The following is a 23,643-nucleotide window of genomic DNA, read 5'->3' as shown; positions in this document are numbered from 1 at the left end:
CTACCGAAGTTGCTAACAGGCTAACAACTTCTCTTTTGAGAAACTCACCCCAGGATTGGTGGAATGAAACCGGGTTCAAGCAAAAAATGGCAAGAACAGAATCTCTTAGGACAGTGTCCTATTCAGTGTCTTAATGCTAACCCTAGAGTAAATATAAAACAATTAGCAAAATGTCCACACCAACCGTCTGTCTGCATGGGACCTTTGTCATGATAACGCATGATAAATGCTACGACAAGCCGAGGACAACTTGACATGACCATAGACAGTAGACCGGCTGGCTCTGAGCATAATCAGCAAGCCTGACACATTCTTATCAATTAGCTCTCAAAAGAGCAAGTGAAGTGAAGTGAAAGCCCAACTGGGAAACTCCAACTCCCTTTGTCATTGTGACACAGCACTCCACAGCACACAAGTGTTCACTGCACACAGCACACAACAAAATTGCATTTATGCCTCACCCGTGCAAGGGGGCAGCCCCCAATGGCGCCCCAAGGGAGCAGTGCGGCGAGATGGTACCATGCTCAGGGTACCTCAGTCATTGAGGAGGATGGAGGAGAGTACTGATTAATTACTCCCCCCACCAACCTGACCGGTCAGGGGTCGAACCGGCAACCTTTGGGATGCAAGTCTGACACCCTAACCCAGGGCTATTCAATTGGAGGCCCGAGGGCCACATGCGGCCCAGATGCAGTCCACATGCGGCCCAGGCATGGCCCCCAACTGAAGCAGTATACATTTCAGTTTTGTTACTGCAGTACAACACATTATTTGCTTGTGAATCTTCTGCTTGTCTTATACATTCACATTCAATTTGGTTACGTTTTAGGTTAGAGGAACATGTTTGAAATTTGTTTGTGGACTACTGATTTTAAGTGTCATTTCAGTGGTCGTGATGTCTGAAAATGTGCGGCCCGACTGTAGTTCTTGGTTTCGAAATGTGGCCCAGATGAAATTCTAATTGAATAGCCCTGCCCTAACCGCTTACCCAGGGCCGGTTTTTAGCATAGGCCGGCTAGGCGGTCGCCTAGAGCGCCATGTGAAGAAGGGGCGCCGAAATGGCGCTCTCCTATGCGTAATTTTGCGATGTGAAGTTTTTTTATGAAGTCGCAATCAACAAAGAGTGGCGAAAGCGCTCCTCACGGCAAAGCGCCCCTCAGCCAATAGTAATATCTCTTCCAACTGTCTCTGGGAAGGCTGTGAACCAATAAACAGACAGTTCTGAGAAAGGGGGCGGGACGAGTGACAGCGTGCGGTCTATTTTGAATTTGGAGACTCACTCCAGAGACAGAGGGGGCAAGCGCAAACAGTAGTGCTGCTCTGCTGGATGGAGATTATTATGTTCTCATTAAACCACTCATTGCATGATGCAGGAGTTTCAGAGGGTGTTTTGGAACTATGTGATTTAATCAGCAACCGTTTGTGATTATGGAAAGCCTAATAGTTATGAGGTTACTATTTGGAATTAGAGAGAAAAAGAGCTTTGTTTTTGATCAGAGAAATCGCTAGTTAGCATGCTAACATTAGCCAATATCCCAAGCAATGGAATCCAGTAAAGTAGCTGTTAGTAGCCTACTCACTACTCACTAACACCCACCTGATATCATAATACTTGCTTAGGTTGACAAGCAATGTAAAGTAAGACTGGTGCAATGTTTAAAACAATTTTAGCTGCCATATCTCCTTCCATCCACATGAATTACCTGCTTGTTGTAAGCTTAAAAAAACATTAATTTCCAGACCAGAATGACATAGCCTACATTAATCATGTAACAGAACCATGCACAGCAGACAAGTGAGGCTATTTACTATATTTTGTATATTATGAAATTCAATAGCGTGACAGCTCTTCTCCCTTTCTCTCACCCTGTCCCTCCAAACACATAGATAGCCCCCTTCTCATTCTCCTACTCACAAATGCACCACTATTTCCAGTCCAGAAATGAAGTTGGTTTGGAAGACAGCACAAATGTGTAGCTTATTAAAATTGTTATGCTGCCATGCTTTGTGATGCTGTAGATAGTGTAGATCAATGCAGACCTCCTTGGTAGGCTTATTGTCTACACATGCATTTTACATGCAAATGTAGGCTACTGTATCACTCTCCTGGCATTTCAATTTCACGTTACAATTCAAACACATTGATAACCTCCCTCTCATCTGGGGTTGGGGGCCCCACCACCATCACATCCAACACACCACACAGTGAAGCTACTTTCATGCGACTCAATCTGATGTGTTGGTCGCCTGTCAAAAAGAACCATAAATCCATTTGATGAAAAACGGTTATTGTTCTTGATACTATTTAGTTAAGCTTACTAAGGATATTAGTCTTGTGTTCTGTGAGGTATAAGAAAGATTTTTTTTTTCTTTCAAAGGTGGGGGGTGGGGGGGTGGGGGGGGGGGGCGGGGGGGGGGCCCGGGGGGGGGGGGGGGGGGGGGGGGGCGCCAGAAATCAAACTCGCCTAGGGCACCAAATAAGCCAGAACCGGCCCTGCCCTTACCCATGACGGCTAATACAACCATTGTGTCTGGAAATTCCCATTCATCCAGGTCATCTTAGTCAAAGGAGTTTAGTAGGCGACTAGACTTATTTTAAAATCCAAAAAGAAGTCCAGTTCCCTAAATCTAAACTGACTCGCAATCATTATCCTACCCATTCATCACAGAACTCTTTAGATGTTTTTTACTTAAAATAATAGGTCGCTACGACTTACTTCACAAAACGTTAGTATCTCTCTCAGTTATCACAGAACTCTTTACATACAAGATACAAGATAAAGATACAAGATATTTTATTTGTCATATGTCATATTTTACATGTTTTTTACTTAAAGTAATAGGTCGCTACGACTTACTTCACAAAACGTTAGTATCTCTCTCAGTTATCACAGAACTCTTTACATACAAGATACAAGATAAAGATACAAGATATTTTATTTGTCATATGTCATATTTTAGATGTTTTTTACTTAAAATAATAGGTCGCTACGACTTACTTCACAAAACGTTAGTATCTCTCTCAGTGTCTGCCTTATCAGGCGTACAGCCTTCAGATAACAGGACTCAACGCCATCTCTAGATAACATTACACTTTAACAAACAGAAGGCCACATACAGTAGCTTATAAAGACCGCATAAAATAAAAGCTATTACATATGGGAACTTTGTCTTGATTTCATAGTTCAGTACTAAAAATGTGGTGTGCAAACTGCTTTTTCTTTCTTGTCTTGAATAGAGGGAGAGAGAGAGAGAGAGAGAGAGAGAGAGAGAGAGAGAGAGAGAGAGAGAGAGAGAGAGAGAGAGAGAGAGAGAGAGAAAGTGACAGAGACAGAGAGAGGAAGAGCTGTTGAAATGCTATGCATTCTGTTAAAACGTGTCCTTGTGGTTAAACAAATGGTAATATAAGCAGTACAAGGGTCAACAGACGGGAGGAGACAACCAATGAATGGCATGTGTTTTTTTTAAATGGCAGTTTTCTTAGAACTGTCAAAGAAACAATAGTAGGCCTATGCTATATTAAGTGGTTAGAAGGGGTGACTTTTAAAGTATAATTTTTTAATTAATGTACAATATAGTAGCCTAGTGATCATTCACTACTCCTTGCTGACCCAAGACAAGTTATTAAGCAGTATATCTTCAGACTTTGTGGAATTTGTCTTTCCTGACAAGGTGTTCCCAGAACAGATGTGTTTAAAGTTTAAACCATCAAGGACGTGTCTTGGAGGTGGAGTCTTGGGATGAGAGCACTTGAAGGTGGTGTTAAGAAATTAAACGCGGCGATCTTTTCAATGCAGCTACATTTTTAAGGGTTTTGGAACACACATTGAAACATTTATTATCATATACTAAATAAAGTCAAAAGCACAATTTGTCTTGGCCTGTATACGATATAAGTGCTCATCCTAAAAACCTTTGTTATTCTTTGTATTAACCCATAACTGAGAAGAAGCAAGAAGATACAAGAATACATTTTACCCAATACAGTTTGAAGTTGGAGTGGTCAACCCAAGCAGAAACCAAAGGAGCTTGTCCATCCTTTCAGCCTTGAGGTGTCAGCTTGGACTGACCCTTAGTTATTCATGCTCTTGGGCCACTAACTGACCACCACAGTCTCTATTCTCAGTTAGTGGGTGAGTGACCCGACACCTTGGCTACTTTTATGATAGGACAGCTGACAGTCCTAAGGACACACAGAAAGACCACTGCTTTACAGAGGAGGACACAGAACCCTATTGCTGTCAGGGAGACATTTGAGGTCTAAATTAACACCATCTAACATGAAAATAATATGTTAATTTCAGATGAACTTGTAAAAATGGATTCAAAACCATGGCACCTTTAAAGGAACAGTTCATTGTGTTTTAATAAAGTATGTTCTTCTCTGACCTGTAATGAGTTCCTCCCGACCTATCTCGTCTTCGGACGCGGCCCCAGTCAGCAACGCGCCCAGCACTAACTCGTTAGCATTAGCTTCGCTCCAAAAGTATTTGCACCAAATGAAACCTGGCGATTTTATATCTAGATAAAGAAATGCCACTTCAATGAAAGGCGTAACAAATTCAGAGCACTTTGACTTTGGCACATTGATATCTTCGCTCCTAGTTCTCTTGCTTGAAAGGAGAGGGGGGAAAGGGGGGAACTAGTGAAGATATCAATGTGCCAAGTGCTCCGAATGTGTTACTACGCCTTTCATTACAGTGCCATTTCTTTTTCTAGATACAAAATCGCCACATTTCATTTGGTTCAACTACTTTTGGATCGGTAGTCGTGCAAGGGTGTTTAAGGGAACACAGGAAACAATTTGGTCACTTCTAACTAAAAGCACCCAATGCTCCCCAAGGCAAAGCTGAGCTAAGCTAATGCTAACGAGTCGTTGCGGCGTGTGCTGCTGACTGGGGGTGCGTCCGAAGACAGGTCGGGATGAACTAATCACAGGTCAGAGAAGAACATACTTTATTATTGAAACACGGCGGACTGTTCCTTTAACAAGGACAAGAATACATGATTATCAGAACAAGGAAATCAAACAACAGATAGGCATAGGCTACCCGTGTATGACATGAAGCCACCAAACAGGCTCTACTGTTATCAGGAAAATGAAACGAGGCCATGAGTCAGTCAAAGCAGCATGAATACAGATTCGAGATACTGCCAGTGTTGCCAGATGGAAAATGCTGAATTATCGTATCGAACCAACACCTCAAAATTATAGTTTTTGTGGACTTTTTGGGAGGAAATGAACATACAATGTCCAAAATGTTGTTTCGAGGCATCTAGTTCAGTGATTTTCAAACTTTTTCAGACCAAGGACCACTTTGTTCCCCCAAAAATGCCCAGGGACCACCTGACAACTGAATTGACAGTTGACGGGTGCTATTGCAACACTAATTTTGATGCAGATCACTTACTTGTTATTCACATTTACAAGCCTGTCTTATTGTGGTGAAAATATGACTTCAGACATGTTTGGCTTTGTAATAATGTGTTACATATATAGCCTTCTGCTAGCTTGTATTGGAAAAGTTGAAATCCCTTTGCGGACCACTTGAGCTCTGTCGTGGACCTCCAGTGGTCCCCGGACCACACTTTGAGAACCACTGATCTAAATGAACTGAATGACAACTCTGAAATTATCGTACATCATGGGTTTTTTTTATTGTACAAAGCACAAATGGACAAAATTACAGTAGCCTACAAATAGGATAATTATCGCACGTCTGGCAACGCTGGACCCTGCTGGGAAACATTCTAATTGGCTGCGTCCAGTGTCCAAAAAATGAGTTTTTTATGTATTTATTTAAATAAAAAATAAAGCTGATGTGCCCCGGCGTAAAGCATCTAACGACAGTATTTTAGTATATTATCAAAAGGAGAGAAGGGAATGCTTCCTGGGTCACTTATCCAAGTCTTAAAAAAAAACACTCAAAAAAAACGTGGGTGTACAAACAGCCCTGAAAAGATTTTTTTTTTCAACTTTGAGGCACTCCTTAGTAAAGTAAAAACCCTGTATGAAACTCTGGCTAGTGGCTACATGTCTATGTGATTCAACATATTGTCTTCATCAGGGCATAGCAAATAATTGTAGGTGAAAGGTATCAATAGGTACGGACGCAACGAAGCATAAAAATGCTTGATCAACACGAGATCTCCTTAGTATAATAAAGGTGGAGTTGAATGCTTGGCGAACAAGTTGGACAGTTTTTTCTAACGTGATTTCCCAAGACATAAAAACGCTGCTTCCTACTTGGAGCAGCGAGTGAACTGCCTCACAAGCATGTGGGCTACACCTGCAATTCACGTCAGATTGATGAATGCCAATCACCGCAGATTACCGACGGCATGGAGGAGGTCTTCTGCCCAGCAGTAGCTCTTGTGGTACTGCGTGGCTGCTTGACAAAACTTTTGTTCCCGCGATGGTTTAACCCTATTCAGACTGGGCTTTTTTGGCATTCCTGGGCCTGGGGGGGGCTCTTTTGACCCCCCCCTCATAACTCATAAACGGAATACAATATGACTACGAAAATTGGGGGAGATGATCTACATATGGACATCTATGAATGACATACTTTTGTAATTATCTGGTATTATGACGTCTTTATGACATCATTATCTTGCCCAAAATCTCGCCATAATGTATTTTCCATCAAATTTAGGTAATGCACTTAAATTTGAATGATTTTATGCTTCAAACCACTTAAATGCTCGCAAAGTTGTCTGATGCTAATGGAAATAACACAAAAATATGAAAATATATGGCGTCATAGATATGGTAAAGTGATGTTTGGTCAGACAAACCGGTCAGAAAACCGTTGCCATGGCAACGGCAAAAATTATAAACTTATTCTTTCGGTACTTAACTGCAGCCAACTAAATGTTAGGAAAAGTCACAAAGTTTCGTAGTAATAGCTTAAGTCGTTAAGGAATTATACAACATCAAAGTTGGTGCTGGCACTTTTAGCACCCCCCCAGTCTGGATAGGGTTAACGCCATGTGACATGACTCGCTGCCTAGCAAATTTGCTGCCTGGCCTAAAAAACGCCATCATGAACGACCTTATTGAGGTACGGAGGTGGAGCTAAGTCACATGACTCAAAAACCCCACTCCTACAACCCACACAAGGTAAATACTAACACAAACATTTATCAGTGTCTCCCCAAACCAAAAGAAATACCATTTAATTTTTTTTTCTTTTTTTTACTCAATCCATCAGAGTCCATCCAAGAGTCCAATTCCTCAGTCCATACAAGGCAGTAGGGCAGATTATAAAAATGGAGAAAAGTCCACATCCTCAATGAGGCCTGAAATGTTGCGGGATTCAATTTCACAATCCACCAAGTTTCCCTATAGGAGAAGCCGTTTTAATCTAAACCCCACCCCCACCCCTCAATATTTGTATTCATGACCTCTATTACCATCATAGTTCCCTCCTAGCACTAGGTTTAATAAAGGATTTTTAACTTTAGTAAGGAGTGCCTCAAAAGTTTTTTTTTTGTTTTTTTTATCTTTTCAGTTAATTATATTGACCCGGATATTAGACGACCCTGACTATAAGATTACCCAGCTGTAAAGACATTTTTTTAAAGAACAAAACCCCCGTCATCTATTCTGGCCAATACGGTAGAAAGCATTCTTTCAGTGTAAAACCACACTGTTGCTGTGTACTCCTACAGTAGAAATGTGCCTTACATGAAGTGATCAGTGAACAAAACATTCATTCTCACCACACCATGCCACAGAGGACACCTAAACAGCCCATATAGTATACACTGTAACAAATAGCTGTTTATTTACGGCAATTCTGCAACAGCATTCTACTGTTTTTCGAAAAAACAGACAACTACTGTGAAAATATTACTTTGAGTCACATATTGAGCATAAACAGTAAGTACTGCACAATAGCAGTATTCGCTGTTGTGGAAAAAAATAGGGATGCACCGGATCCTGATTTTTAGGATCCTGCCGGATACCAGATCCACTGAATAAGATCCTGCCGGATCCGGAACCGGATACCGGATCCTACAAAAGGGTTGAAACATATAGTCTACTCGCACACGTGGGCCCTTTTTATTACGTTGGCGCAAACTATTTTTTAGACTCATTGGCTTATTGCCACACTGCCTGCAATAGCCGCTTCCAAAGGGATTTCACTCCATGCAGTGATTGGGGTTACCTACTTGAACTTGAACTTGAACTTGGGTTGTGAAAGACTGAAAAGCCTAGGCTAGACAGGCACCAGACCCTGATTTTTAGGTAACATGCCGGATACCGGATCCACTGCTTAAGATCCTGCCGGACCCGGACCCTGTGAAAAACTCTATTATCCTGACGGATCCGGAACCGGAACCGGATCCGGTGCATCTCTAGAAAATAACAAGTTATTTAAGGCAGCACCATTGAAACCCATTCATCCTCCACTTGTCCGTGATCACCATCAAACTTCAATACCACCTGAGGAACTGAAGTCATTCTGACTGGTTAAAGATTAACTGATACTATCAAGCATGATGAAACAATTTCTAAGGAAACTACAATACTTAAAAAGTGCTTGATGCAGCAAAGTGTGAGTAGCACATGCATTTTGATAGTGATGAAAGTGTGAATGGCTGAAACATTTTAAGAACTTGTAACACTCTTGCAACAAGCAGCCCCATCTAAACCAATCTGCTAATCAGTGCCTGGCCTCACCTGAGTAGGGCTGTTATGCCATTATTCAATTACGGGCGTCACCTGCCAAGGGCCTGATGACTCTGGTCACATGGTACTTTTGCACCTGTATATAAATCTGGACTATCCACACTTCAGTTGCTTGCCTGCCTGCTGGCTGGCCTGCATGGCACAGCATAGCACTTGTTTGCCTACAAGCTTGCTTACATGCTTACACACTTTCCTCTTTGTGAAAGCTTGCTGTATGTGGCATCATTTGTGGCATTGTTGCATATAATGTGCCTGCTGCAAATTAGGCATTGCTTTGAGAGCTAGCTTGTAGTGCTGCTTGTTTGCTGTGCTACTTGGTGCAAAATATTTTTTTAAAGACTGACCAATGCTATATTCATCATTGGCTCATCAAGAGATACAGTAAAAAGCCCACCTTGAACACTATCATTGTAACATAGCACTGCGTACTCTGAAATTTTATTCATGCCCACACTTTCAAAGGACCACCGCAAACCATTTTATCAATACAGCATAGCGCCATAGTATCATGCTCAAGGCACTCCAGTCATGGTGAACGATGGGAGGGTGGGGTGGTAACATGGCCAGGGTACCACAGTTATGGAGAATGATGGGTGGGGTGGGAAGTTGCCATGGCCATATTCATGAATACAACTATGACCCAGTATTTGCCTGTCATCACACAGTACAATTCAACTTTTTAACTGAAATGTACTGTTATTTTTCTGTAGAGTACTGTTATTTAACAGTTCAATTGCTGCTGAAAAAATGTTATATACTGTGATACATTAAACAGCAATGAGCTGTATTTGATTTTTGGTGTGAAATAACAGTAGAATTACAGGTAAATATAATTGCCAGTAACTGCCGTTATTTTGCAGGGAAATTTTCTTACAGTGTATGTAATGCTACTTGAACAAGCCATACAGCATAGGCTACAGTATATTATGGCCCATACAATACACATATAATAATTACGAAGGAAATTAAGGTGTCCAGCAGCACACATGATACCAATTGTACAAATTTAACACATCACTCATACATGCATACATGCACATTCACTTCACTCATCTACAGACACCTGCATTCAGTACATGTGTATATTCTCTTCACTGAAAAAAAGAAGAAGAAAAAAAGAGATCATGTTTTCGGCATGCCCTCTGTTATCGGCCACACCTCACTCTTCAACTTCAAACAATGATTCCCCTGCTGAAATTTCATTTGAATAGGCTTATCTATCTATCTATCTATCTATCTATCTATCTATCTATCTATCTATCTATCTATCTATCTATCTATCTATCTATCTATCTATCTATCTATCTATCTATCTATCTATCTATCTATCTATCTATCTATCTATCTATCTATCTATCCATCTATCTATCTATCTATCTATCCCAATAAAACTGATACAAACTTGACACAAACTGAAACACATCAAGTTGTGCTTAGTTAGCTAAATAACTCAAAGTGAAACTGCTCTATTTCTGGAAAGTGCTGTTTCACTGGAAAGCTGCTTCCCACATGGGCTGAGAGGTCCTCAGACCCAGACATTATTTCTGAGCAAAGGCGAAGTAGGCCTACCTTTACACGTAAACAATCAAACCAGTAGTACTAGTATTTGCATGAATGCAAATATGGATATAAACCTGTGAATGTGGCCTTTCTATTACAGAATCTGTGGATTCGGATGAGGATATATTTTTTTTAGCATTATGACAAAATAGGCTACATCTTTTGTGTAGGTTAATCTGTAATGTGTTAAACTTACCCTCTGATGCAGAGGGAGCCAATTTGAAACAAAAAAAAAACAATCATCAGCGTTGGTAGGTTTTAAGATATGCCACATCCAAAAGGAACATTTGTCCTATTACTGTCCTAATCATTGGAGATGGCTTGTAACCCGAAGACAGAACTCATTCTTACCCCCACATTGCTCCAGGGACTGTAACCAAGCAATACTTTGTAATACCTGTCCGTCACGTTGGATAAAAGGTTCAGTGGTGTAAATGTAATGTAAAGACAAGAGAAGAGAAGAGAAGAGAAGAGAAGAGAAGAGAAGAGAAGAGAAGAGAAGAGAAGAGAAGAGAGAAAAAGACTCATCTCACACCACAAGGCTTACCACATCCCGCTTACAAACAAACATTAACAAGGAAACACTTTAAAGGAAGGAACCAATGGAGTCACCTGATCTTGAGTAAAAGTAGAATAAACAAGGAGAAGCACAGTTCTTTAATTTAACAGTTTTGATAGATTCAATATTAATAAAACTTAAATTGACAATCTTTGATGTAAGAGATGTGACCATATAGGCTAATATTTAGTAAGTATTTAGCATTTAGTACGTTAAGGTATTAAAGGTTTGCTGAACTGACACAGTTGTCATTACATCACCTATAGCCTAGATGTAATGAATAATTAGAAGCACTCAGAGAGTGCAGACCCCACCAAGGAAACTGCTTGATACATTTGACTATATTACACCCTTAAGCCTGGCTCAAACTACACAATTGTTGGCCCGATTCTCGGCTGAAAACCCCCCTTACGACAATCGCTGGAACGTTACCCCCAGGACCATCGCAAGCGATTGTCGGGAAAGATTTCCTCGTCGTGAGCGACGTTCTAAGATAGAACTTTGGCAGCTCAAAGAGTCGCCGATCGCAAATCGTAGAAATCAAACACTGTTTGATATTTGCGACTGGAAATAAAACATCGGGCATTGTCTCGGTGGCTGCGAGCAGCGACAAGATTGACAGTTGCGATTCTCTTCTAGTGTGCGGTGCACCCCGACCCCAAAATCGCACACACAATCGCTAGTCATGTAGTTTGAGCCTGGCTTTAGTCTTTCTGCCTTCTTTTTGTGGAGTCCCCGCAATTCAATTTCTGGTCACTAGGGGGCGTTTAGATGGTGAAGAATCGTTTGGAAAAGTCCTGGTTCCGGATCGTGATCCGGATCACCACCAGAATTGAATCACTTGTTCCTTGGGTCATTACTATCAACTCCACAAAGTTTCGTCCAAATCAGTTGATTCGTTTTTGAGTTATCCTACTGACAGAATCTTTTAAAAAGTCCTGGTTCCGGTTCGTGATCCGGATCACCACCCAAATACCCAAAAAGTTTCGTCCAAATCCGTTGATTAGTTTTTGAGTTATGCTGCTGACAAACAGACAGACAGACAGACAGACAGACAGACAAAGAGACAGACAGACAGACAGACAGACAGACAGACAGACAAAGAGACAGACAGACAGACAGACAGACAAAGAGACAGACAGACAGACAGACAGACAGACAGACAGACAGACAAAGAGACAGACAGACAGACAGACAGACAGACAGACAAACCAACACGACCGAAAACATTACCTCCTTGGCGGAGGTAATAAATAAAAGTAGTGATGAATGATTGTCAAATATCCGTATCCACCATGACTACGCATTTTGTTCAGTTAAATTCCATAACATTAGTCACAGTTCTTTTAAATGGGATGATAGATCATTCGTTTATAATTGGATTTTTGTCAGTCAGTGTACAGTCCACTGAACAAGGACGCTAAATCCAACTCCCCAAGAAGCAGGATGCCATAGAATGAGAGAGTAGACGCACTATAATGTATATAAGTCATGTACAGCACATAAGAATACCTTAGTGTGCTCTCCACAAGCGCTACATACCGGTATTCTTTTTTTTTTGTGATCAACATTTTTCCACCATGGAATAGCTGACATTCGTCATGCTTTTTGTATCCCTGTCAGCTTGGCCTTGAGTAAATTTGCCCAAAGCGTGTTAGCACAGAGCTTTGATGCTGGCAGTTCCTGCACCCCCACCATCACACACACTTATCTGCCCCGCCCACTTTTGTGTGTGTGTGTGTGTGTGTGTGTGTGTGTGTGTGTGTGTGTGTGTGTGTGTGTGTGTGTGTGTGTGTGTGTGTGTGTGTGTGAGTGTGAGTGTGTGTGTGAGAGAGAGAGAGTGTGTGAGAGAGAGAGGTGTGTGTGTGAGAGAGAGAGAGAGAGAGAGAGAGAGAGAGTGTGTGTGAGAGAGAGAGTGTGTGTGTGTGTGAGATTGAACCTGTGTGTGTGAGAAAGAGAGAGACAGAGAGAGAGAGATAGTGTGTGAGAGAAAGAGGGTGTGGGAGAGAGAGAGTATGTGTAAGAGAGAGTGCAAGACACAGAGAGAGAGAGAAAGAGAGAGACAGAGAGAGAGAGAGAGAGAGAGATTGACAGAGCATGTGTGTGAGGGAGGAGGAGAAGGAGGGGTGAAGTGCCTATCTCCTCCCATACGGGGCTTGTGAATCAAGAAAGCTAAGCTAATATCCTCCTGACAAAGTAAGCAGAGCAGAGCAGAGCAGAGCAGTCTCCGTGCGAGAGGTGTGTCGTCAGCATGACAGCTCCGCCAGTCACTCAGCACTTTTATTAAAGGCGAGAGTCATCTCAAGTCACAGACTTAAAACCTGCACACCATGGCCAGAGGACCAATGAGCTCACTCTGTGTCCGTGGGTGCACATATCTACATTCACTCAGGAGTGTATTCATTCTGGCCTTTCTGGGATTTTCCTTTCTTGTGTGGAGCAACTCAAATGGCACTTGTTTAAGCGACAGCAAGTCTAAAGAGGTAGAGACGACGGTTGACCGCTTGCTAAGCAGCGATTTGTCTGAACTGTTGACGTGCTCCGCCATCATCCGAGGAGACGTGGAGGGCCTGGATGGCGGGGTCTTCGGCAGGCTCCTCAAGAAGAGACAGCGCAAGGGCTTGGAGGCCTCTTTTTACTTCAACGCCACCAAGGACTGTGACGCTTTTGCCAGAGACAGGAAGTTTATAACGGAGACCTTGAGCGAGGAGGAGAGGGACTTCCCCATCGCCTACTCCATGGTGGTCCACGAGAAGATTGAGATGTTCGAGCGGCTCCTCCGGGCCCTCTACATGCCGCAGAATGTGTACTGCGTGCACGTGGACCAGAAGGCCCCTGAGGACTTCAAGAAGGCGGTGATGGCCATCGTCTCGTGCTTTCCCAACGTGTTTGTGGCGAGCAAACTGGAGCGGGTCGTCTACGCGTCTTGGTCGCGAGTGCAAGCGGACCTAAACTGCATCCAAGATCTGCTTAACTCAACGGTGAGGTGGAAGTACCTGCTCAACACCTGTGGGACCGACTTCCCCATTAAAACCAACCTGGAGATCGTGCAGGCGCTGACGCTCCTGGACGGGCGAAACAGCCTGGAGTCCGAGGCCACGCCCGGCCATAAAAAGGCCCGCTGGCAGTACCACCACAGCGTCACCAAGTCCAACATCGTCAAGACCAACATCAAGAAGACCCCTCCTCCCATCAGCACGCCCATGTACTCCGGCAATGCCTACTTTGTGCTCTCCAGGGACTTTGTGGAGCACCTGCAGAAGAACCCGGAGGCCCGGGCGCTGCTGAAGTGGGAGGTGGACGCCTACAGCCCCGACGAGCACATGTGGGCCACCCTGCAGCGCATGCCCAGCATGCCCGGCTTCAGCCCGCCCAACAGCAAGTACGACATGACGGACATGAACGCCATCGCCCGGCTGGTGAAGTGGGTCTACCACGAGGGCGACATCAAGAAGGGGGCTTCCTACCCGCCCTGCACGGGGGGCTACCGGCGCGCCGTGTGCGTGTACGGCGCGGGCGACCTGAGCTGGCTCCTCAGCATGCACCACCTCATCGCCAACAAGTTTGACCCGGAGGTGGACGAGATTGCAATACGGTGCCTGGAACACCACTTGCGTTACAAGACGCTGACTGGCCAGTCCCTTGACAATGCTGCTGAACATGTCATGTTCAATTTCATGAAGTGAACGACAGTAAGAATGAATGAATGTTCTATGAAGTAGAAAGGTCAGGCTAACCTTGTTGTTGGCTTGCCAGAATTATTTATTTTTGTATTTATACGTGTACAGTGTTTTGTTTCCGATGTCAGCACTGCCAGCTCTGTATGTGCCTTTTTAGGTTTTTTGTAAACTGATTTTGAATACTGAAATAACAAGGCACTTGATGTTTACACAGGTAGAGTTTGTATTATGTATTTTTGTAAAGTTAAACAACAATCACTGTTGTATGAAAAGGGGCAACATTTTAATGTTTATGCCTGGATGGATGTTGTTGAAAACATTTCATGACATGTTTACATTTTTGCAGACTGTCAATTTTTTAGATGATGATTAAATGCAGCTATGTTTTATAAAGAGAATATTTATGTGAAAATCAAAACGCTTTGATTAAATTAACTTATTTAAAGTAAACCAAGTACACAGTTATATGTTTTTTTTTATCATTATTAATTTAGATGTGCTGTGGAAGCATGAGTTCAAGTAATTTTATTTGTCACATACATGGTATTGTAGTGAAATGATGATGGGGTCATCAGCTCTGTATCTTAAGAAATTAAAGAAGTAAAGTAAAGGAAATAAGAGATGAGAAATAAGTTAAAGAAAAACAAAAAAAACCCTATAATTTAAAAATGTCGCACTGCCTGGGAGTAAAAACTTTTCCTCATTCTTTCTGTACTGGCCTGGATGGTTCTGAGTACTCTGCAGGACTTAAGTAGGGTGAACATGTAAGAGTTGGGGTGTAAGACATCCTGCATAATATGAGATAGGTTATATAATGTCAGCAGCAGTATTATCTATCTGTGAAAGCAGGCTGTCAGGACCTTACATGAAATGGAACACTGAATTACTGACACAGAGACATGTGGTTTGTGGCTCCTCCTTTTATTGCGGCTGTCATTTGACTGACATGAGTCTTTGCTGCAACTATTGAGCCGTCTTTTGTTGAGTTGTGTTACAACAATCACCCTTACTGCTGTGTCTTTCACAGCTTACACACAGGGTGGATATTCTTCATGCGGCACTTTTCGGTCATGAGTTAGACATTAGGTACTCAGTTTGGCATACACTAAAGCTTAGATGTTCGCCGTTCATCACAAATAGCTCACTTACCATATCGGCAGTATTCAACTTCAGTCAAAAGAGAGCAGTTTGATTACATAAAGAGAACGGAAACTGTGTTTCTATATGAAGAGGCTCCCAATGATGCAAGATATTGAGCAACATTTTGTGAATTGCTTGGCCCTTCTTTTTGACACACACACACACACACACACACACACACACACACACACACACACACACACACACACACACACACACACACACACACACACACACACACACACACACACACACACACACACACACACGGCTCCATTTGTCTACAGTGCACAGGAAAGTGGGCCAGTGTCTACAGTTCACAGGAAAGTGGGTTACAGGAAATGTCTTTAAACAGACTTTGATATGGTGAGAAAATGTTGCACCATGCATAGATGTTGTATTATTACACAGACGCGTCTCAGCGTTCTGCCTTCCTGCAATAATAAAAAATCTATGCATGATGCAACCTTTTCTCACTTTTTCAGTTTTACAATATTTTGGTCAGCACTCTAAAAAGAAGAAATACTTGTTGGGTGAAGTCTGCTCCAATCTTTCTGAACTTTTTTAAACAGGCCTGATCTGGCCCTGGGGCTGCTAAAAAAACACGGTCTAAAAGATCTGAACACCTTACAAGAGTTAAATGAACAACGACACCTAAGACAAGTGCTTGCAACTTCCATAGAGCTGTTGTAAGGGAACTCATGCCAAAATGGGTATTATTATTATAAGTCCCAGGATGTGCATTAGCATCACTATTTCTTTCCATAAACATATTCCTCACAGAAAATGAGTCCAGGCCAATGGAGCTCTATGTGAAAGAATAATAATTCATACTAGGCCTAGTTTTGTCAAGCAAAAAAACAAAACAAAAAACCCAACAAAAACACGGTCTATAAGGTCTGAACATCTTAAGAGTTAAATAAACAACAACACCTAAGACATTGGCCTACATTTTGTGCTCGCAAGGACATGTTAAACCCTGGACAGTTACAGGTTATGATATTTCAATATCCAATCAAGATTGAAGAAAAGGAAGACATTGGACCGTGCAGTGCAGAGGTGCAGTGTGTAGGATGGTGGCCAGACTAATATTGCAACTATGCTGCTCATTGAAACCGTGCTGCCTATTTCCAAATATTTGCCTGGTTAACACCAGACCTAATCACAAGTGAGATTAGGTCTGGGGACTTGCCGTAAATTCCGTAGGGGGCAGAATACTTTATTATGACACACTGCCCTGCCTCTGATTGGGCAGATAAACTGTTAAGGTCGGAATGCTTGGCCATTATGACACAGGGCCCATGATCTTGGACGTTATGAGTCATCCTCGCCAGACTGTCTTTCAGATCGAAACGATTGTGTAGAACTAAAGGCAGTATGGGAGTTCCCAGGCTAGCCAAATATGATCTTTTTCATGAATGTTTACTTAATATTAACCAATATTTACTTGTACAGTACAGTAAGTTTGGTCACTAAAAATAGGCTATCTGTTCATGGAAATTCAAAAGGCGGAGAAGATTCACCTTTTATGTATTATTAAAAGTGCAATTGTCCCAGTCATTATGAATAATTAGAATGTGATGGTAGTGGTAAGTATTCATGAAAAAGTAACATTTGTGAATGGGCAGCATGGATTCTGGAAAGAAAGTACCAATACAATATTACACAGGGCACCTTTAAAGATCAGTGGTGCCTCCTATTGGCTTGGGGATCTCATATGACACATCGGCACTGAATTCTACATCAAAGCACAACAATACTCTTGATTACTTGTATGTGTTTGTGACATTCTCAAAACAACACAGACAAATCCCCAAACCAACTTGCAATTTCCCACAACAGAATGGCATTTCTCATTGCTTTCATCAAATCTCAAATGTAGATGGCTATGTACAAGTACTCTACAGTTGACACATAGAGCATTCATTTAGCACATTTTCCAAATAAATTGACCTTTCTCATCTTAACAAATTAGACAATTTTCAGTCTAATGGTTGCCCTCTCCAAAACATGTCAGCATGATCTCATTGTGTAAGTCATCATATGCAAAGTAGTCTACACAATTGTCAAAACAGTCAAGGACACAATATTTTAAGAATTTAATTACTGTAAACTGTGTCAAAACTAAATTCCTTCCACAGAATGACGTTTGAAAAAAATTAGCCAAATAACAGAGGAAACTGTAGTATACACGGTTGTAAAATTATTTTCTACAAACTAGTGAAGTTACAATACCATCTGGCCTGTTGAACACTGTCATGAATTGACTGTGGTGTAATCTGTTTTTGGAGAATTATGAGCAAGTGATGAGGATCCATGTAGTTGCTGAACCATCCAGTTTATTTTGACAGAATGACTAAATGAATGCAAATGAGCCAAAGCAATTGAGAAGGATATATACAATTTTTATGGTACTGACTATTTATGTGGGAGAAGGTCTAGTGCTGATTCAAGAATTAGCCGTTTTGGTAGGTAGGCCCTATATGACATTTTGCTAGTTATCTGATCTGCTGTGCAGAAGTGTAAGATTGTTTAGCCAAATGACCCAACATTTATAGAAATGTCATCTCGGTTTCAAGAAATTAGCCAAACCAATGGAGAAAAACTGTAATTTGTGCCTTGCAAATTTGAATCTGATTGAAATTGTCCACCACCTGTGTTGTCTTATTGAGTTCATTTTGGTCATTGTGGCGACATCGGGCCTATTACAAATAAAAGGCATTCTAGAAACCATTTTAAAACTAAATTATTATACAGTACATTCTGCTGTCTTGTCAAATTTGGCATTTTATCTTGACTCATGAGTCATGAACATGTGGTCACATGGTCAGATATGAAGACTGTCCAGTAGCATCGCTTCATTGCGGTGCTAACATGTAGGGTACTTGATGGGGACTTCTCCTGACAACAGAGATAAGATGATGCTCCAAACCTGGGGTGGCAAACATATCGCCCGCGGGCCGACCCGGATCCGGCCCGCCAGAGGGTTCTATCTGGCCCGGATGTAAAAAAGTATATATTTTTTTTCTTATTCAGAAAAATAACAGAAATGCACAAATCCGCCACTGGGCGGCAAAAAGGGAAAATCGAGACCTGCATGACATAAACCCAGTGATGCAAACCTCCCTCTCTCTCTCTCTTGTGTATGTGTGTAGTTAAGTGCACGTCACACTTAAAAATGGTGAACTTACTGTGACAGGCATTTGACAAAGCTCATATATAGGCCTAGGCCTGCCAAATGTTGATACTTTTTAAAAAAATTGTTCAGTTGTGTATAGGGTTGCCAACCATCCCCTAATTATACGTAAAAGCGATGAAGCTATACTAGTGCGGCCCGCTTGAGATCACATGGGTTGTATGCGGCCCCCGGACCTATATGAGTTAAAAAAAAAAAAATCCCAAGAGTTTGATGACACCAGTTCTATACTTAAGAACATTATCTTATCTCTGTTGTCAGGAGAAACCCTCTCTAAGTACATGTTTGCACCGCAATAAAGCGATGCTATTGGTCAGTCTTCTTCTTAAAGGGATGTAGGATCCAACTCAATCTCCAAGGGTCCATCTCATAATCTAACCTCCCGTCCTTACCTTGTGCTTGCGACCTCCCAATGCAAGGGAAGACATCATTCCCGATGTAAATGTTGTTAAATAGCTTGCAAAAGCACATTGAAAGATCCTTTTCTCATTTGCCATCAGGATGTTGAGTGGTGAGAAGTCCCCCAAAAGTTCTTGTGACTGGGCTGACAGCGGGGACACTTCATCGCTTTCTCCACAGAGGCCACAAGCGCAAGGAGAGGACTGGAGGTTAGATTAGTGGCTCAAAGTGGGTTGAAAGGAAAGGAAAGGTCCGCAACACAGTTTATTACTCCCAAATTGTAGTGTTAAGTGTTTATTTAAGTGTTGCGGACCTTCACTCCTTTCAGTTGTCTTATGTTTGGTCCAGCATCTGTGCTACTGATGTGTGCACATTCTCTGACTTTTTGGTTCAAAATGGGGGCAGGGAGTGGGACCCCTGTGGGGCCGCGGCAGGTTGGCAGGAAAAACAAAGCAAAACAAAATAAATCTTTCAATAAATTGAAAACCTTATCTAGACCAAAATTAAACAAACAAAAAAATAAGCGTAGCAATATTCCCATTAGTTAAAAACTGCTCACTTATCTGAACATTATTACTATTATTGTTAAGTTATTATTTTACATATCCAAATGGGGCACTGATTAACAGACCTAGAAGATGGCTGTGAACGGGGATGCATAGATAAAATAGGGTGGCACAGCCCATGTAAGGGTGGCTGGAATATATCATGTGAACAGAGCTGCATCTTGTCATCAGGCTAGATGGTGAACTACGGCTCATACTTTTCAACAGTGACTAGGGATGCAGACTAGGGATGCAGACTATTAATCGTATTTAATCGATGAATGCATTAATCGATTAAAAAACATTAATCACAATTAATCGACAATTTAACTGGCAAGAGACCCAGGTGAAATGGACAAGGGAAGAGTGTGTGTAAAGAGGGGTGTGAAGACTGGGAACATTTAGAATGAAATCATTTAAATGTAGGATTTTATCTCAATTTTCATTTTAAATTTTTAGATTTAGCATTTTTTGGGGGGGAAACATTAACATTTCGGTGGGAAAACGGCGCTTATCCATTAATCGTAAATCGATCGATAAGGCAATCAACTAACGATTAATGAATTAATCGATAATTTGCATCCCTAGTAGTGACAATTTTTTTTAACATGTTCATTACTTTCCATTTTTGCTTGGGGCCCCTACTGACCCTAGAATCGCCTCTGCATGTGAGGGCTCTCTTGCTCCTTGGTGACTCTTTTCACTCCGTTTGCCACAAACTCTGCAGTGCCCTCGCATTCATGGTTCTATGGACTTAACATTACATGTGATGTGCCAGAGAAAATACTATATTGTGACCACTGGAATGGCTGAACATTTTTTTTTGATGACTTCTTTGATGTCAAGACTCTTTAAACCATTCGTCACCGCTTCAAGACTTTACTGCTGGTAATTGCTAGTTTGTACATAGTACTGGCCCAGGGGATGGGGTTAGGACTGGGTACCGAAATTCGGTTCCTTAATGGAACCGAATGAAAGGCTAAGGTTCTACTTGGCATCGAAACGTGTCTTGGCTGTCGGTTCCACGTTTCGGTTCCTAGATGTTTATCACGTTATCATTTCGCATTTATAACCCCAGAACGTTGACTTGGACACAGGAACATATCTAAATGAGATAGACCCAAACTTGGCATCATTCACAGACTCCACAAGCTCCAAATAACACGCTCACACAACAGTGGATCATCTTATTTGATTTTTTGTTTTTTTTAAAGGTCATACTTGACTTGACAGATACCTTTCCTTATGTAGTACAAGTGTTGTTCCTGTTCTTTCCTCATCTGTCAAATTACAGTAAAATGCATACATTTACATAACGCATACATGTGGCAGTTTACATTTGGCAACATAACTGGGCAACATTTATGAAACTGAGCTGTGTGTTTTGTCCAGTCCACAAGCTCTATGCTGAAATCACATGCTGTCTACTTGACCTAACCTTTGAAGGGTGTTGTGCGCGTGCATGTGTGCATGTGTTGGGGTATGGGGCGTCACACACTGAAACAAATAAAGTCCCACACTCGTCTGTGCTTCCATGGGCCACAGCAAGTGATGTGAAACGTCCTCAACTTAGTGGTGAATAATCTATAAAATAGCGTTCAGATCAATTTCCATAAAAATATATTAAATCTCTCCTTTTTTTTCATCACTTTTTGAAATATAAATATATACTTTAACTGTAACGAGGAACATGCATCAACTATTTGGAAACGGAGTGCCTTAAATATACATCAGTAACTATGACAACAGCAACAGAAAGGCCTATGTTTGGCTACATGTGTAAAAAGGTTATAAAATTCCTTGCTAGCAACAGACTTGAGATTTGTTTTTTTTTTTTCAAAATATTGACTGAACGTTTGGCATCACTACGCGCAATTCAGAAAACACTTTACAAAACAGTCCATAAACGTAACAGGCAGCTGTGTCACAAGGCACATCTCCAAAAAACAAACTACTCGACAAGATTGTGCCAGCCATTCTCTCTTCAAGAGACATCTGGAGAAAAAAACAAAAACAAAAAAAATAAAACGAAATAAAACGCAAAACTAAAATGAGAGAAAAAAAAGGCCTGAATGCCACTGGGTGTAGCTTTGCACATTCTTCCGTCTGTTTTTCGTTCATTCGTTCGTTCGTTCTTGCTCTTCTCCGTGTTATCTTCCATACACAAACACACAGAGGCTCCTCCACCTCACTCCGGCACTGCCGCAGCTGCCATCTCCACCTTCCCGTGCATCTCCTGGTCGATCCTGCACCAGCGAAAACACTCGTTAACCAATTACACAGACAGGCTCGTTAACCAATTACACAGACAGACTCGTTAAAACACCCAATTATTGGACAAAAACACTGGGGTGCATTTCTGGAAAGCGTAGTTGCTAGCAGTTAGCAACTTTGGTAGTTGTCGATGGGACATTACATTGCAACCAACAAAGTAGCTAACATAGTTCAACTATGCTTTCCAGAAATGCACCCCTGACTTGTTCGCCATGGGATGCAAATGTTAATCAACAATTGCATTTGTATGAGGACATTTGTAATGTTTGGAAAACTTTTTACTGCTAGAGTAGCTAGATGGTGGACATTGAAAGTGCTTCCAGTGCCCATCCTGAGTAAGCAAACAGGTTAAGCAGTGATGCTGCTGGTTTGGTCTGCGATCAAGACTGGACAGATGACTTGTGCTGTACACGTAGAGCTTGTTGATCATAGAGGTAGAACATTAGACTAGAGGTTTTCGTAGGTAGACATGAGAAATGGAAATGAATGGCGAGGAGGCTCCCCTCTGTCAAAAAATGTCTTAATAATGTGAAAATGTCCATCAACAAAGGACAATAGTTGAAGTGTGTCGCTAAATAGCTACATAATAAATATAATTAGATTTTTAACTGTATTTTATCAACTCTAGGTAAGTAGATATTTAAGTAGATATTTAGCCTGACATTTCAAATCTGGTCTTTGATGAATGTGTTACTTCATATTCACACGGTTTTAGTCCATTTTTTGACAGGAGGTGGGCGTGTTCTCCCTTGACTTGCATTGACTGAAGGTGCCTACACTACCAACAGACAATGGGAGGCGCCATGTGCCATTTCCCAGTGCTGTCTCGAATTGCTGTGTCACCTCTAGTCTAATGTTCTACCTCTATGCTTGCTGATTGTATCTAATTAGTATTAGGGCTGGGAGATATGGAAAAAAACCTATATCACGATATGGATTACTTTATATCAAGATAACGATATATATCGTCATATTGCCCAGCCCTGATTAGCATGTGATGATGGGAGATAGTGTTTCTTTTTGGTCAGGATCGCAGTCCAAATGCATAATGTGTAGCAGGCTGGAGCTTGGACGCTGGACATACAGGTGTTGAACTAGCCCTGGGGGCACAGATGGCAAGTAGGGGGTTCAACAATACGGGAGTATGGACAGAAAGAAAACACCCATGGGAGGCTCCGCTTATATTCTACAACTCTACACGTGTGGCATTCCTCATTCTGCTCTAGATTCCAACAACGAAGGTTCTGTTACCTGTAGCTGGTGCAGATGATGGGAACAAAAGAAAAACACAGACATCCATCTAAATACTGGGTGGCGGACTTGGCAAAGTAAACTGAAGAAACGAAAAATAAACTGCTGCCAGTAGTTAAAGGTACACTGTGCAGGAAATGGTCAAAAAAGGTATTGTAACGATGCTGCTCATTTAAATGTTGCCTATTGGCAAATTTGATCTTTTTGTGAAAGTTTACCAAGTAATAAACAAATATTTTCTAGTATGATCCAAGTAGAGTCATTTTTGCAGCTAAAAATGGCTATTTTTTAAAATTCAAAATGGCGGACCATGGAGAAGATCCCCCTTTTCATGTATGAAA

The 23,643-nt window shown here is 41.6% G+C and overlaps 2 protein-coding genes across 3 annotated transcripts in view; one reads left to right on the top strand and one right to left on the bottom strand.

Annotated features, from left to right (window-relative positions):
• The first annotated feature begins 13,033 nt into the window (after positions 1–13,033).
• On the top strand, positions 13,034–14,945 carry gcnt3 (glucosaminyl (N-acetyl) transferase 3, mucin type). Its single transcript, XM_063196279.1, has one exon. The coding sequence runs from the start codon at positions 13,148–13,150 to the stop codon at positions 14,501–14,503; it is 1,356 nt and encodes a 451-aa protein (XP_063052349.1). The 5' UTR covers positions 13,034–13,147; the 3' UTR covers positions 14,504–14,945.
• A 6,014-nt stretch (positions 14,946–20,959) lies between these two features.
• bnip2 (BCL2 interacting protein 2) overlaps positions 20,960–23,643 on the bottom strand; it is a 33,189-nt gene continuing 30,505 nt past the window's right edge. For both annotated transcript variants that reach the window (XM_063197739.1, XM_063197740.1), the window contains one exon: positions 20,960–22,023. In XM_063197739.1, the coding sequence (XP_063053809.1) occupies positions 21,966–22,023 (58 nt within the window). In that variant the 3' untranslated portion in view covers positions 20,960–21,965. The remainder of the gene's footprint in view (positions 22,024–23,643) is intronic.

Source organism: Engraulis encrasicolus, chromosome 4, assembly GCF_034702125.1.
Source record: "Engraulis encrasicolus isolate BLACKSEA-1 chromosome 4, IST_EnEncr_1.0, whole genome shotgun sequence".
NCBI classification, from domain to species: domain Eukaryota; kingdom Metazoa; phylum Chordata; class Actinopteri; order Clupeiformes; family Engraulidae; genus Engraulis; species Engraulis encrasicolus.
Note: the sequence above shows the minus strand (reverse complement) of the source record. Positions and strands in the feature narration are given on the sequence as shown.